The 15,614-nt window shown below is 37.8% G+C and overlaps 1 protein-coding gene across 1 annotated transcript in view; it reads left to right on the top strand.

Annotated features, from left to right (window-relative positions):
- The window catches only part of atp2a2b (ATPase sarcoplasmic/endoplasmic reticulum Ca2+ transporting 2b), a 36,991-nt gene that overhangs the window by 17,722 nt on the left and 3,655 nt on the right, over nt 1–15,614 (top strand). Inside the window, exons 6-18 of the mRNA XM_058757792.1 lie at nt 1,676–1,756; nt 2,882–2,967; nt 4,176–4,640; nt 7,033–7,121; nt 7,230–7,332; nt 10,464–10,595; nt 10,752–10,871; nt 10,997–11,215; nt 11,306–11,641; nt 12,660–12,880; nt 13,649–13,851; nt 13,949–14,034; nt 14,146–14,279. Of these exons, the coding sequence (XP_058613775.1) occupies nt 1,676–1,756; nt 2,882–2,967; nt 4,176–4,640; nt 7,033–7,121; nt 7,230–7,332; nt 10,464–10,595; nt 10,752–10,871; nt 10,997–11,215; nt 11,306–11,641; nt 12,660–12,880; nt 13,649–13,851; nt 13,949–14,034; nt 14,146–14,279 (2,275 nt within the window). The remainder of the gene's footprint in view (nt 1–1,675; nt 1,757–2,881; nt 2,968–4,175; nt 4,641–7,032; nt 7,122–7,229; nt 7,333–10,463; nt 10,596–10,751; nt 10,872–10,996; nt 11,216–11,305; nt 11,642–12,659; nt 12,881–13,648; nt 13,852–13,948; nt 14,035–14,145; nt 14,280–15,614) is intronic.

The raw sequence follows: 15,614 nt of genomic DNA, 5'->3' as shown, positions 1-15,614 counted from the left end.
ATCAAGGGATCGATAATAAAACGCTAAGCTTTATGGCATAGCTGGCCTTTGAAGATGTTTTTGAGCATTCTTTTAATTAAAAAGCCTGAGGCTTGTGCAGTTTTTAACTTTAACTCTTGCCATTAACCGATGTTATAAAAATATTAAACGCTCCAAAAATGATTTTTCTACGATCTATTCTTACAAAACATCCTCTCCTTGTCTACCTAAAAGTAGGTTACCCTGTTACATGACCTTTTTTTTTTTTTTTTAACTTGAGCTATATATCGGGATTATGTTCCACATTCTTTAGTTTAGTTTAGGGTCATTTTGAATGTGTATTTTTAAAAATTGGATCATAGTTTTTATTTTCAATAACTTAGAGCAACACTGAGTGCACTTTACCGTCCAAGTTTGTGGTGAATAAATCTGATTAAGAATGTTCAGTGGCAATACATGTAATATATTGCACAAAATGTGATATGTCAACTATATATAGTTTGTAAGTATCTCTACATTCTATGCACTAATAGTCTCATCTCAAACAAAATCTGTTTACGTTGAGTGTTAGCTTGACCGTGCACCAAAGTTCATATCAAAATAGCTTTTCCATTTTAGGACCTGTGTCGGTTGTTGTTCTGATACCACCCGTCATGTCTTCCACTCCATTAAAAGGGGCATAGAGGCCTATCAGTGCGCTTGCAGGTTGGTGAAAACGTAGTCCAGAAAAGGCAAAGCATCCAGGACATTATCCTCAGGTTATTTGAAGTTCTTTCCACCTAGAACATCCTGTGAAAAGATTCTTCGTCATTGCCTGGCTTTTCATAAACTCGATTTTACACGTCAAGCAGCAGATTCAAACGGACGCCATCTCAAATGACTAATAAACGTCAAGTGTTTTAGGGAGCTCAAGTATCCGCCGTCTTATTCATTAAGAGATTTGTTTGGAAAAGATTAAGGTATTTACATTTGCTCTTTTCCTAGTAGCAATTACTGAACCCCTCTCTGTTTGTGGAAAGACTGAAGCGGAGTCTATTTTTGTCGAACAAGAACGTTTCAAAGCTTTTGATGCTGTTCATTAACCTCTTCAGTGTAGGTCCTGTCCAGAAAAATGTTGTTGGAGGCTTTTCTCGAATATAGGTGCCAAGTGCTGGTGATCTGCAGCTTCACAACAGTATCTGTAGATGCTGAGATGATCCTACTGTGTGACTTAAAAAGGTCTGGATGAGATGAAGCATTGCCATAATTCTTGTGATATTTTGTTTTGTGAAGCTTGCTTAAGAACGTAGGAAGTGCTCCTTAAAAGGTTTCTGAAAAAACTGCTGAAATTTAAACCCAACCACCTCATGATAACATGGTTTGTATGGTTTTCTTTTTAGGGGAGTGGTGATTTTTTTTGGTCTTCATTTCATCCTTTGAAAGCACAATCTATTATCATCAATTGCCAAGCCATTAGGTGTAAAGCCGATACTTGAGATTCAAGAGCTTCTTTCTTGGTGGTTCATGGTTTCAACTTGACATTTGAAAGTGTCTTGCTTTGCTTGTACCTTTCTTCTGAAGTGTTCTGGCTCTTTTATTGCTGTTTGATATGTTCTTATAAATTTGGAACGGCATGACAGTGTTATTTTGGTTGGCCTTGTACACTTCAAGCACTGGATTTATCTCCATCTAACAGCATGTTTTTGTTTCCTTTTAGTGGGTGACAAAGTTCCTGCTGACATTCGCTTGACTTCAATCAAGTCAACAACCCTGAGGGTGGACCAGTCCATTCTAACAGGTGAGAACAATGCTTTTACTAATCCAAGTTGACTTTTTGAAGGTGACGCAGGTGAAAATACTAAGTTTTATCAGCAACAGGATATGATAACGCACTCTAGGGATTCTGTTTTTAATAAATAACGAATCCCGTGTAGCATGAAATAAATTTAAAGTGTTTAAATACTACAAATTCTGAATTCAAAATGTTGAATCTACTTCACTTTTCTCTAGCAGTCTATATGTGACTTTGAAATTTGTATTCTTAGTTTGTACTGCGCTGAGAGGTTAATGTGTGATGTTGTGGTCAAATCTTTTCATAATGCGAATATCTGCCTAGAGTTCACTAAACTTAGTACAAGGCTGACCTGCTACTCATGTGCTTGCATTTCTCCTGGATTTGCATGAACATGAATGGAAGTAAGTGGAGTGCATATAGCATTTGTTATTTTGTGTGTCCATTTTTGACTTTGTGTCAAAGAAAATGTAACCTTATGACAGTATTTTTCTACCCAGGTCTAATTTTTGCAGCCTTAATACTACATGTTGTTCAGCGAAGACAACACAATCAAAGATGTATAGTCCTTTTTTTTGGTATAATTCCACAGTATCCTTTTATGTAATCACAAAACTTTGGTTTTTGGTGTTGCGGTAAATTCAGCAACGCAGACATTCCGTTGAACAGCGGTGCAGGAAACATTGCCACAGTAAGCCACCTTATAAAGTCAGTTCAGTAGTTAATATGAGGTGGAAAAATGAGTTTTGTCTTTTCTGAGAAGTGCTTCTTATTTTGAAGGGAGGTCAGCTGTGCTCAGTTTCTGCAGTCCAGTAAGAGGGAAAGACAGAAAGGAAGTGCTCTTGTAGGAGTCAGGTCTTGTTTCACTGCCTTAATTGGTAACGGTCTGTTCGACTTCTCCACATCTTTTAGCTGCCCCATCCATGGCTTTTTTTTTTTGTTGGGATTCTTTGCCATCCTGACCAGTACTGAACCGTTTAAGCAATTACACAAATGCCCATCAAGGACTTAAATGTGGCCTCCTGCCTGATGAACTACTAACCTGATCCTCTTGTACTACTCTACACTTAGAGGGCAGTCAGGTAGTAGTATATTTTTGATTTCACCAACTTGTCATCTGTGTCTTCACAGGAGAATCTGTGTCAGTAATCAAGCATACAGACCCTGTCCCTGACCCTCGTGCTGTGAACCAGGACAAGAAGAACATGCTCTTCTCTGTAAGTCACACCTCTGATGACTGCTGTCAGCTTATTACTTGTGGTGCCTGATTAATGCAGACCTTGTTATTATTTGTGCTCATATTTAGAGTTAGATTCTTCTTTTTTTCCAAAAAAATTCAAGTATGGTACTGTTTAAAGGTTTGGGCTTTGTAAATCTCTAATGCTCACCAAGGCAGTATTTATTAGAAAAAACAAAACCTTTTTGTATTTTAAAATGTCATTTATTACCTGTGATAGGAAAAGCTAAGTTTTCAGCAGCCATTACTCCAGTCTTCAGTGTCACGTGATCCTTACAGAAATCATTCTAATGATTCTGATTTGCTGCTCAAGAAACATTTCTTTACTGTCATTAATGTTGAAGTCCGTTGTGCTGCTTAATATTTTTGTGGAAAATTGTAAATTTTTATTCAGCATTATTTGATGAATGAATAAAAAGTTGAAAAGAGATGCTTTTATTTTTAAAAAATTAATCTGAAAAGCTTTTGTACCATTATAAATGTGTTTACTGTTAAGTTTGAAATTTGTCGTCCTTGCTGAATAAAAGTATTTATTAATTTTTCAATTAAAAATAACAAATTCCCCAAACGTTTGAACGCTAATATAAATCTTACTATATAATTGTATATTGACATTAATATCTGGAATAACATTTAACAAATATAAATCTATATATAAACAAAATGGTTATTTTTGTCCAGATGTACGGAATTTGTATTTTAAAATTATGGTTGAAACTGATGAGCCGATATTTATTTATTTTCATGTTACAGATCATAATGGCCGATATTAAAACGTATACTGTGTTGCCTAAAATAAAAATTAAAACTTTTAAAAACTAATGATACAGGCATCACACAACATTTGTAATACAAATTTTAAAATTACATTTAAACACTATTATTATTATTATTATTATTATTATTATTATTATTATTATTAATGTTTTTAAGAAAAACAGTAAATGATGGCAAGGGTAATCTAGATGTAAACAAGCATGAACAGTGAAATATCCAGTAGTGGTAGAGTCCAATTAAAAAATATATATATTTATATTGAATATTGTCTGATTTGTGCATCTTTATCTGCATGGTTTAGGACAAATTTTGTTACAGAAAACTTAATTTCCTAGTAAACTTAAAGGTTGTTTATATTGAATATGATCATAATTTATACCTTTTAAAACTCACTTTACCTTATGTTTACAGGGTACCAACATCGCTGCAGGCAAAGCAATAGGCGTTGTGGTCGCCACAGGTGTGAACACCGAAATCGGCAAAATCCGTGACGAGATGGCATCCACGGAGCAGGAACGCACGCCGCTGCAGCAGAAACTGGATGAGTTCGGCCAGCAGCTCTCCAAGGTCATCTCACTCATCTGCATCGCTGTGTGGATCATCAACATCGGACACTTCAACGATCCTGTTCACGGTGGCTCGTGGATCCGCGGGGCCGTGTACTACTTCAAGATCGCTGTCGCACTGGCTGTGGCCGCCATCCCCGAAGGCCTGCCCGCTGTCATCACCACCTGCCTGGCTCTGGGTACCCGTCGCATGGCCAAGAAGAACGCCATCGTACGCTCGCTGCCCTCTGTGGAGACCCTCGGCTGCACCTCTGTCATCTGCTCGGACAAGACCGGCACCCTGACCACCAACCAGATGTCCGTTTGCAGGGTAAGAATGCTGGGAATATTCTAGCCGATGGAAGTGAGCAGCTTCAGGGCTCATCAAAGAGGAAATAATAACTTACAACCCCTGCTATTACAAATTCTGTTTAGCCCATAATTTCAATCATTGACAACAGTGAGTCTGTTATTGTTTAGAAATTTGCGGGCTGGGGTTCAGCCAAGAACCGAGAGCAATATTACTGCAAACAATTGGCTGAAAATACTCATGAATAAAAAAAAAAAGATGCGCTCGTAATGCTAATGATTTATCATTAGTATGTGCCTCAAATGAAAGTCGTGGGAAAACTGTTAAACTGCAGCTTTGATATTGGCATGATTAATAATTTTGTTTCATCTTTGCGTTCCTCATGACCTTGTGTTGGACCACCCCAGTTTGCCTCTGGATTTGCTTTTATGTTGTTTTCCTGTTTGACAGGAGGATTCATTTCAAAGGACGACATGGTTTATTTTATTATCTCCCCCTCATCTTGTACTTTCCTCCTCTCAACTTTTATCTTCCCCCTCATCTGTTCTTCTCTGTCTGTTCTTTTCCACCTTTACTGTGAGAGCTGATCAGTATGCGGTAGTCAGTTACTTGCAGTAGTGTTGCATAACTGACCTTGTGTGTGAGATGTGTCTGTGAGCCACAGCAGCTCCTTCGCTGTGGGCTGTACTTTGCATGCATACAAGCTAAACGTGTGGTGCTGCTGATTTCAATCTGTTTTCTGCCTTATAAAGGTTGAAGTTAGTACCAGGCTTGTTTTTATTCTTAATAGAGATGATTTCTGTGAATGCTCAGGATGTGGCTAAACCAAAATAATCTTTACCCTAAATGTCCCGTTTGCCTCGACTGTCTAAAATAATACTATATGGGAAGGGTGCATCTAAAATTAGCCACATTTCAACAGAAGGAATGTAATCTTGTTAACCCTAACCCTAAGCATTAAACTTGTACTTGTATTAAACGTGTAAGCCATCCTGCACCGTTTCTGCTACAGACACACAATTCCACTAATCTTATATATATATATATATATACATTTAATTTTAAACAAGTGCTACAATTAAAAGTATATTTATTTTACATCATATTTACTAAAAAAAAGAAAGAAATGCATTTGAAAAAATAGCCATTGTAAAATAAGCATTTATTTCACTTCTTGACACCGTAATCCTATTAGTGTATTTTCATAAATAATTTGCTAGAAACATAAAACAAAAAGGAAGTAAACACAGTAAGCAACCGTGTGCGTTGCTTTCTAGTAAATGCTTTTGGTGCTGTCAGAGTAAAAGTCCCAGAGCTGTCAAAATAACAGACCTAGTTAAGCAAAACAGGAAAAAATTTGGACAATGGCAAAAAAAAAAAGCAATGCAAAATCTTGGCCGATACATTGGCCTTGGTAGAATTTTTACATGGTGGGCAACAAAAAAATTTCCAGACTTGTGTATATACATTTCTAGTTGTATTCAGATACAACATTTATATTTGCATGGAGTTCTAAAATACGTAATTAGCTAGTTGTGCTCGTTGTGTAAAATGTGGTTGATTTTGTTCTTCTGAGTCGGTTTCTTTCAGGGAATTGTTCAAACCAGTTCTGGGTTCAAAATGGCCTGAATGATTCATTAGTGACTCAGTTCTCATCTGGTTAAATGATCTTTCCTCAAATTATTGTGAAGGTCATGTAAATGTCAGGGAAATGTATTTGTTTTTTAAAAAAGTGCATGGAAACATGCTAAAAATCACGTCAACACCACGGTATCAGCGTGTTTTGCCACCCAAGCACCTCTAGCTTTTTCTTGAGAAAGTGTTAACTAGTTTGGTTTTGTTTTTCTATCACATTTTTCCCTGTTTCTCACTATCTGATAGCTTAGATGCATTTCATATTTGAGTTTTTTTTTTTTCTGCTGCTAATGCCTTCATTCTCAGCAGTGCCCAGCGCCTTAGAGATTAATGCCTGTCTCGTTCTCTCTCCCCCACACACACGTCTGTCTCCATCTTTCGACTGTTGTCCGCTGGGTTTTAGCACTACAGCAGGAACACTGTTCCACTTTACCATCCCACTCGCTCTCATCTCTTTTATTCTCTTCTCTTTCTTGACAAGTCCGGGGGATCTGATTGTCCTCTGTGCTTAAAAATATCCTTAATGCTCGTTTGCTTATGTTTCAGTATTTTTGGAGGGGTTTTAAAGCCCCTTCTGAACTCGGGTTCACTTGTAAGTGAGTGTCATATAAAGTGTTTACATCTTTTGTGCTGGTATATCCAGGTCAGGTGGAGTAGGAATGTTTTCAAACATAAGACGTGTTCTGTAGCGGATTGTTCTGCCACCTGCTGGTAGAGACCTTGTTTGGGGTTTTTTTTTTTTTTTTTTTTTTTTAATGGTTTTTTTTTTTTGTTGCAGATGTTCATTGTTGATCAGGCAAATGGAAACAGCTGCTCTCTCAAAGAGTTCAACATTACCGGCTCCACATATGCCCCTGATGGACAAGTGTGAGTTTTACTGCCCCATGTGCACACTGGTAACTCAAAGTGCATTAGCCGCCTCTGTTGATCATCCTCTTTTTTTATTTTATTTTTTATTTTTTCTTCACACTCCAGGTTTCATGAGGGTAAACCAGTACGATGCTCCCAGTATGACGCTCTAGTTGAAATGGCCACCATCTGTGCTCTGTGCAATGACTCGTCTCTGGATTACAATGAGGTTTGTAATTAACATGTTCTGGTAAATGCAGCACCCCTGTTGTGCTGAAATACACAATGTAGTAACAGCTATGGTGTAAAACACCTGTTCACACACAGAAGGTAGAAACTAATGTCTAGAACTGTTTGTTCTAGCAGATTAATGTGACTTAATGAATGAAGTTGCTTTAAATTAAAGTAAAAAAAATAAATAATTCCAGTATATTTTTAGTATCTAGTATTCAGTACTTTTATAGAAGCCTCTATAAGTCACTTGATTAAGAAATGCAGTATGTGATTTATTTTTAATATAAATAACACATATATACTGGGAGGTGTGGTGGCTCAGTGGGTAGTACTTTTGCCTCACAGCCAGAAGGTCCCTGGTTCGAGTTCCAGGATGCCTTTCTGTGTGGAGTTTACATGTTCTCCCCGTGTCTGCGTGGGTTTCCTCCGGGTGCTCCGGTTTCCCCCACAATCCATAGACATGCAGTATAGATGAATTGGCCGTAGTGTGTGTGTGTGTGTGTGTGTGTGTGTGAATGAGTGGGTGAGTGTGTCCCAGCACTGGGGTTGCACAAGTTGGTGCACTCTCAGGGCTGGGTTGTGGTAGGAAGGGCGTCCGGCATAAAACATGTCCCCAAATCAGTTGTGCGGATCACTCCACTGTGGCGACCCCTGATAAAGGGAGCAAGCCGAAAGGATGAGAGAGAGAGAGAGAGAATTTAAGATGTATAATCCGTATTGGCTGATATAGTATATTAATTACCTTTTCTGCCAACTAATGTTCACATTTAATGTAATAATCCTGTTAAAGAAATCTTGCAAATCTCAAAAGGTCTGTTTTTCATGCAGTACATTATAATGTTGTGATCACTTGAAGCATTTAAAATTATTTTAGTTTTTATAATTATATGTATGTGTGTATACAGTGGGTACGGAAAGTATTCAGACCCCCTTAAATTTTTCACTCTTTGTTATATTGCAGCCATTTGCTAAAATCATTTAAGTTCATTTTTTTTCCCTCAATGTACACACAGCACCCCATATTGACAGAAAAACACAGAATTGTTGACATTTTTGCAGATTTATTAAAAAAGAAAAACTGAAATATCACATGGTCCTAAGTATTCAGACCCTTTGCTGTGACGCATATATTTAACTCAGGTGCTGTCCATTTCTTCTGATCATCCTTGAGATGGTTCTACACCTTCATTTGAGTCCAGCTGTGTTTGATTATACTGATTGGACTTGATTAGGAAAGCCACACACCTGTCTATATAAGACCTTACAGCTCACAGTGCATTTCAGAGCAAATGAGAATCATGAGGTCAAAGGAACTGCCTGAAGAGCTCAGAGACAGAATTGTGGCAAGGCACAGATCTGGCCAAGGTTACAAAAACATTTCTGCTGCACTTAAGGTTCCTAAGAGCACAGTGGCCTCCATAATCCTTAAATGGAAGGCGTTTGGGATGACCAGAACCCTTCCTAGAGCTGGCCGTCCGCCAAACTGAGCTATCGGGGAGAAGAGCCTTGGTGAGAGAGGTAAAGAAGAACCCAAAGATCACTGTGGCTGAGCTCCAGAGATGCAGTCGGGAGATGGGAGAAAGTTGTAGAAAGTCAACCATCACTGCAGCCTCCACCAGTCGGGGCTTTATGGCAGAGTGGCCCGACGGAAGCCTCTCCTCAGTGCAAGACACATGAAAGCCCGCATGGAGTTTGCTAAAAACACCTGAAGGACTCCAAGATGGTGAGAAATAAGATTCTCTGGTCTGATGAGACCAAGATAGAACTTTTGGCCTTAATTCTAAGCGGTATGTGTGGAAAACCAGGCACTGCTCATCACCTGTCCAATACAGTCCCAACAGTGAAGCATGGTGGTGGCAGCATCATGCTGTGGGGGTGTTTTTCAGCTGCAGGGACAGGATGACTGGTTGCAATCGAGGGAAAGATAAATGCGGCCAAGTACAGGGATATCCTGGACGAAAACCTTCTCCAGAGTGCTCAGGACCTCAGACTGGGCAAGGTTTACCTTCCAACAAGACAATGACCCTAAGCACACAGCTAAAATAACGAAGGAGTGGCTTCACAACAACTCCGTGACTGTTCTTGAATGGCCCAGCCAGAGCCCTGACTTAAACCCAATTGAGCATGTCTGGAGAGACCTAAAAATGGCTGTCCACCAAAGTTTACCATCCAACCTGACAGAACTGGAGAGGATCTGCAAGGAGGAATGGCAGAGGATCCCCAAATCCAGGTGTGAAAAACTTGTTGCATCTTTCCCAAAAAGACTAATGGCTGTATTAGATCAAAGGGTGCTTCTACTAAATACTGAGCAAAGGGTCTGAATACTTAGGACCATGTGATATTTCAGTTTTTCTTTTTTTAATAAATCTGCAAAAATGTCAACAATTCTGTGTTTTTCTGTCAATATGGGGTGCTGTGTGTACATTGAGGGAAAAAAATGAACTTAAATGATTTTAGCAAATGGCTGCAATATAACAGAGTGAAAAATTTAAGGGGGTCTGAATACTTTCCGCACTCCACTGTATATGTATGTGTATATATAATGTTTTTTATTTTTATTTATTTATACTGTGACCAAAGATTCTATAAATATATATATATATATATATATATATATATATATATATATATATATATATATATATATATATATATATATATATATATATATATATATATATATATATATATATATATATTTATTTATTTTTATAGAATCTTTGGTCAGTTTATTTTAAGGTCCAATTCTCGCTATTAACAAATGTCATTAACTATGACTTTGCCTCAAACTCCTACTTTGCTGCTTATTAATAGTTAGGAAGGTAGATGTTAAGTTTAGGTATCGTGTATGATTAGGGATGTAGCATATGGTCATGCAGAATATCTGCTTTATAAGCACTAATAAACAGCCAATATGTTAATAATAGGCGTACTATTAAGCAACTAGTTAATAGTGAGAATTGTTCCCTATAATAAAGTGTTCCCGAATCTTTTTGCATAATTAATAAAAAGATTAATATACGATTTTAATAGAATTAATGTTTATAGCAGCTTATCCCTAGTTCTTGCATTTAATTATTAAACAGCATTTTTGAAACGTTTCTAAAGAATTTCTTTCTATGTCAGGCCAAAGGTGTGTACGAGAAGGTGGGTGAAGCCACAGAGACCGCCCTCACCTGCCTGGTGGAGAAAATGAACGTGTTTGACACACAACTGAAGGGCATTTCCAAGGTGGAGAGGGCAAACGCTTGCAACTCGGTAAGTTGGATATTTCCAACCGCAGATTTTGAGTTGTTTGCAACCCTAGTGGGTTGTGCGGTTGTGGAAGAACCACATTTATTTCCAAAATGGTTTCTGGTGTTTGATGTCATGGCAGCTCTAATATTGTGAGTATTTTGTTGATCTTGATCTCAGGTCATCAAGCAACTGATGAAAAAGGAATTCACTCTGGAGTTCTCCCGAGACAGGAAGTCCATGTCGGTCTATTGCACACCCAACAAAGCTCGCTCCTCCATTGGCAAGATGTTTGTTAAGGTAACATCACACTTTTCAGGAAGACTTAAACACTCCAGTGTTTCATTTATCTGTTCTGCACAGGTCTGTTTTATGTTTGAGATGTTGTGGTGCAACTTCCTTAAACTCATTATTTCTGGGTGTAGGGTGCTCCAGAGGGAGTGATTGACAGATGCACACACATTCGTGTTGGTGGGAATAAGGTTGCACTGACAGCAGGCATTAAAGAGAAGATCATGTCTGTGATCCGTGAGTATGGCACAGGACGTGACACACTGCGCTGTCTGGCTCTGGCCACCCGAGACAACCCGCTGAGTAAAGAGAGCATGGTGCTGGAGGACTCAAACAGGTTCATTGAGTATGAGGTGAGAAGGGCATTTCTGCTATAGCATTTACATAATTATACATTTTTATTTATTAATGGTCTGTTATCATAATTGCTGCTTTTCCTTTAGACGGACCTGACCTTTGTGGGATGTGTGGGCATGCTGGATCCGCCCAGAGCTGAGGTGGCAGCTTCTATCAAGCTTTGTCGTCAAGCGGGCATCCGAGTCATCATGATCACAGGCGACAACAAGGGCACGGCTGTCGCCATCTGCAGACGCATTGGAATCTTTGGAGAGGATGACGATGTGTCAGAAATGGCCTATACTGGCCGAGAGTTTGACGATCTGTCTGCTACCGCCCAGCGTGAGGCAGTGCTCACTGCCCGTTGCTTTGCCCGTGTTGAGCCATCTCACAAATCCAAGATTGTGGAGTTTCTGCAGTCCTATGATGAGATCACTGCCATGGTAAACTAGAATCCAGTGAAATCTCACTAAATGGTTTTATATATACTACTATTCAAAAGCTTTGTTTTGGTAAGATGTTTTTCATGTTTTTGAAAATCTCTTACACTCACCAAAGCTGCATTTATGGGATAAGTTTTTTTTATATATATGTGTGTGTGTATATACATAAATACACATATATTTTTAAAATATTTACATGTATTTACGTGTCTATTTATATTCATATAATTTATATTTTAAATATTAATATATAAATATAACCTATTTTTCTGAAATCTATACATGTGTGTGTGTGTGTGTGTGTATTTATATATGCATAATAAATATACACAGCACACATACATATATTATGTAAACAAAAACTTATTTTGGATGCGATTTAATCGTTTGACAGCACTAATATGTTTCCTATTTGAATATGTTTTAAAATGTAATTTATTTGTGTGATAGCAAAGTAGAATTTTAGCATCCATTACTCCAGTCTTCAATGTCACATGATCGCTCAGAAATCATTCCAATATGCTCAAGAAACATTTCTTTTTATCAGTGTTGAAAACAGTTGTGCTGCTAAGTCATATTTTTATATATATATACATATATATATATATATATATATATATATATATATATATATATATATATATATATATATATATATATATATATACATATTTTTATTTTTTCACACTACTTTAATGAATAAAAATTTCAAAAGAACATTTGAAATAATAGAAGTCTTCTAAACGTTATCATTTATAATTGTTATTTAACATTAATTTAACATTTATAAATGTCTTTACTGTGACTTGATTAATTAAATGTGTCCTTGTTGAATAAAAGTATTTATTTCTTTCCACCAAAAAAAAAAAAGATCTCCCTGACTCTAAACTTTTCAACAGTAGTGTATGTTTATATACAAATATGATTCTTTATTAAATGACTATAAACATGGAAGGATGTCTTCTGGATGGTTTATATTGTTGGAATCTGACCTGCCATCCTGTGTTCATTCCCACAGACTGGAGATGGTGTGAATGATGCACCTGCTCTGAAAAAGGCTGAAATTGGCATTGCTATGGGGTCAGGCACAGCCGTGGCTAAGACTGCCTCTGAGATGGTCCTCGCTGACGATAACTTCTCCACCATTGTGGCCGCTGTGGAAGAAGGTCGAGCAATTTACAACAACATGAAACAATTCATCCGCTACCTCATCTCCTCAAACGTCGGCGAGGTGGTCTGGTAAGGATCTTAACCTTTTGCTAACATTTCAGGAATGCATTCTGTATTTTCAATGGCACGTCCAAACTAAACTTGTGACTCATTTAAAATTGCCCTTTCAATCCATTTTACTTGTACACGTAATCTGATGCATTTAAAGACTTGAGGTAAGATTTTAATAGATGTTTTTGAAAGGAGCTTCTTACGCACACCAAGTCTGCATTTATTTTATTTTAAATACAATCCAACTGTAATGTTGTGAAATATTAAAATATTTAATGACACTTTCTATATTAATATATTTTAAAATGAATGTAAAATGTATGTGAATTTTCAGCAGCCATTACTACAGTCTTTCAGAAATCATTCTAATGTGCTCAAGAAATAGACAAAATGGAACATTTGAATAGAAAGTTAAAAAGGACAGCATTTACGTCACTTGTGATCAATTTAATATGCCTTTGCTGAATAAAATAATTAATCTTACTCATCCCAAACCTTTGAATCATGAATGGTAGCGTTTAAACAGGGTTTTCAACGAGAAGAGTGGTTGTTATACAAAATGTGTGTAATATAATGTTCTTCACTAAATTGTTTAACCAAGGTTTATGATTCATCCTATATGTGCCAGAATGGCACAATTTAGTCTCCATCCTAAAAGTGATACTATATAAATGGCAGCACAGTGAAATTTATTCCTTGAGCAAACAGATCGCTGCCAAGGTCTTTTTGACATTGTTCCAGTTGTTATCTAATCGTTTAACTCACAATGTGTGTTCTCTCTGGCAGTATTTTCTTAACGGCGGCTCTGGGCTTCCCCGAGGCTCTGATTCCAGTTCAGCTTCTGTGGGTCAATCTGGTGACCGACGGTCTGCCTGCGACCGCGCTGGGCTTCAACCCACCCGACCTGGACATCATGAGCAAACCCCCTCGCAATGCCAGAGAACCCCTCATTTCTGGTTGGCTCTTCTTCAGATACCTGGCCATTGGCTGTGAGTGCATCACATTTATTTATTTATACTTTAGTTTTTACTTTTTTTGGCTAAAGAAAGTGAGATTTGACACATTGTTCTCCTTGTCACCCTGTAGGTTATGTGGGTGCTGGTACTGTAGGTGCTGCTGCGTGGTGGTTCATTGCTGCTGAAGATGGGCCCAGAGTGACCATCTATCAACTGGTTAGAAACTCCCCTTACATTTCAATACACAATTTGTTCTCAAACAAATGCGTTCTAATGTTTAATTTTGCCTCTGTCATTTTTTTTTTTTTTTTTTTTTTATCCCCACAGAGTCACTTCCTTCAGTGTGCACCAGACAACCCTGAGTTTGCAGGACTGAAGTGTGAAGTGTTCGAGTCTCCCTATCCCATGACCATGGCGCTGTCTGTACTAGTCACCATTGAGATGTGCAACGCCCTCAACAGGTCAGTATTGGAAGTGCGCTGCAAAAAAGGAACAGCTTATCCCTGAAAATGCCCCAATTGACCGTTGGCAAAGACACGCCTTCCTTAGTTACTGTTGCTATCCCCGACAAACATTGCTGCTCTCACACTACACATGTTCTCATGTGAAAAATACATCTCAGAACAAAGAGGAAACTGACAACGTGCAGACAGACAAGACACAGAGCAGGTTCCTTCTGATATGAAACAAGGTCTCAGGACTCTCAGCTTTCAAATTTTGTACTTTTTAAAGAAATTCAAACAATAAATACTGTTTTATGGCTCTGTAATATGTCGTGACAGATCACTGTATTGCCTCAGTTTAATCACATGAACCGATCGTCTTTTCATATTTGCGTAAAGCATGAAATTAACATAAATAAACATCAGAATGTATTTTGTCAACTGCGAAATACACCATTTTTCAAGTTTAAGTCCCCCGAAGTTAATCTACTCTCTTGCCGAGCCAACAATATAATGTGAAACCTGTGAAAATGGTTTAAAAAAGCACATGGTGCCATAGATTCATCACTTTACAGTCTTTTTGCAGTAAAGGACCTGTCATAGTTTAATGAGTGGGAAGATGACATGAAGTGACATGAGATTAGCTGCATTGAAAACAAATGAGTACACGTGCATATACAGCTCCCGATCGGGGTGAAATTCATGGGATTTTGTCCTCGGAATGAAAAGAGCACACGTTTTAACGCCATTTTATTATTTCAAACTCAGTATTCTAACTTAATTGCTGCAAGCCATGCATACAGTGCCGGACATGACAGGTTTTCTGGTACGCAAAACAAGACTTTAAAGGATTTCCGTAGCTTATTGCCGTTACTGTGGCAGCCAACAACAGCACAGCTTAACCCTCCGCACATATTTATATTTAGTTATATTGAAAAAGTTTCAATTCAGTCGATCTTTTTTACCCTGTTTTAACATGGATGTCTATGGAGACCGGCCGTAGTTTTCGGGCAAGATGGCGGATAGCAGCGGAGGCACATAATATCCGCGTTCTGATTGGTCAGATCACCTGTCAATCAAGCTCTTTGCGAACAGTCAAATGAGTCCCTATTTACATCTGCTATTAAGATTCATCTGACAATGCTGTATACGCCTGAAAGTAACTTTTTTTTTTTTTTTTTTTTTTGGTAACAGTATGTGGTATCGATAAAGCACTTTATTAAATTCACTTAAATTCAGTTGATTTGTATAGCAATTTTCGCAATGCATATTGTCTTAAAGCAGCTTTACAGAAAATGTCAGCATTACAATTGGAATTATTCTGTTATCAGATACCCGAGTGTATCAAATTAT

This window comes from Onychostoma macrolepis, chromosome 21, assembly GCF_012432095.1.
Source record: "Onychostoma macrolepis isolate SWU-2019 chromosome 21, ASM1243209v1, whole genome shotgun sequence".
Taxonomy (NCBI): Eukaryota; Metazoa; Chordata; class Actinopteri; order Cypriniformes; family Cyprinidae; genus Onychostoma; species Onychostoma macrolepis.
The sequence above is the reverse complement of the archived record's forward strand: the minus strand, read 5'-3'. Positions and strand labels throughout refer to the sequence as shown.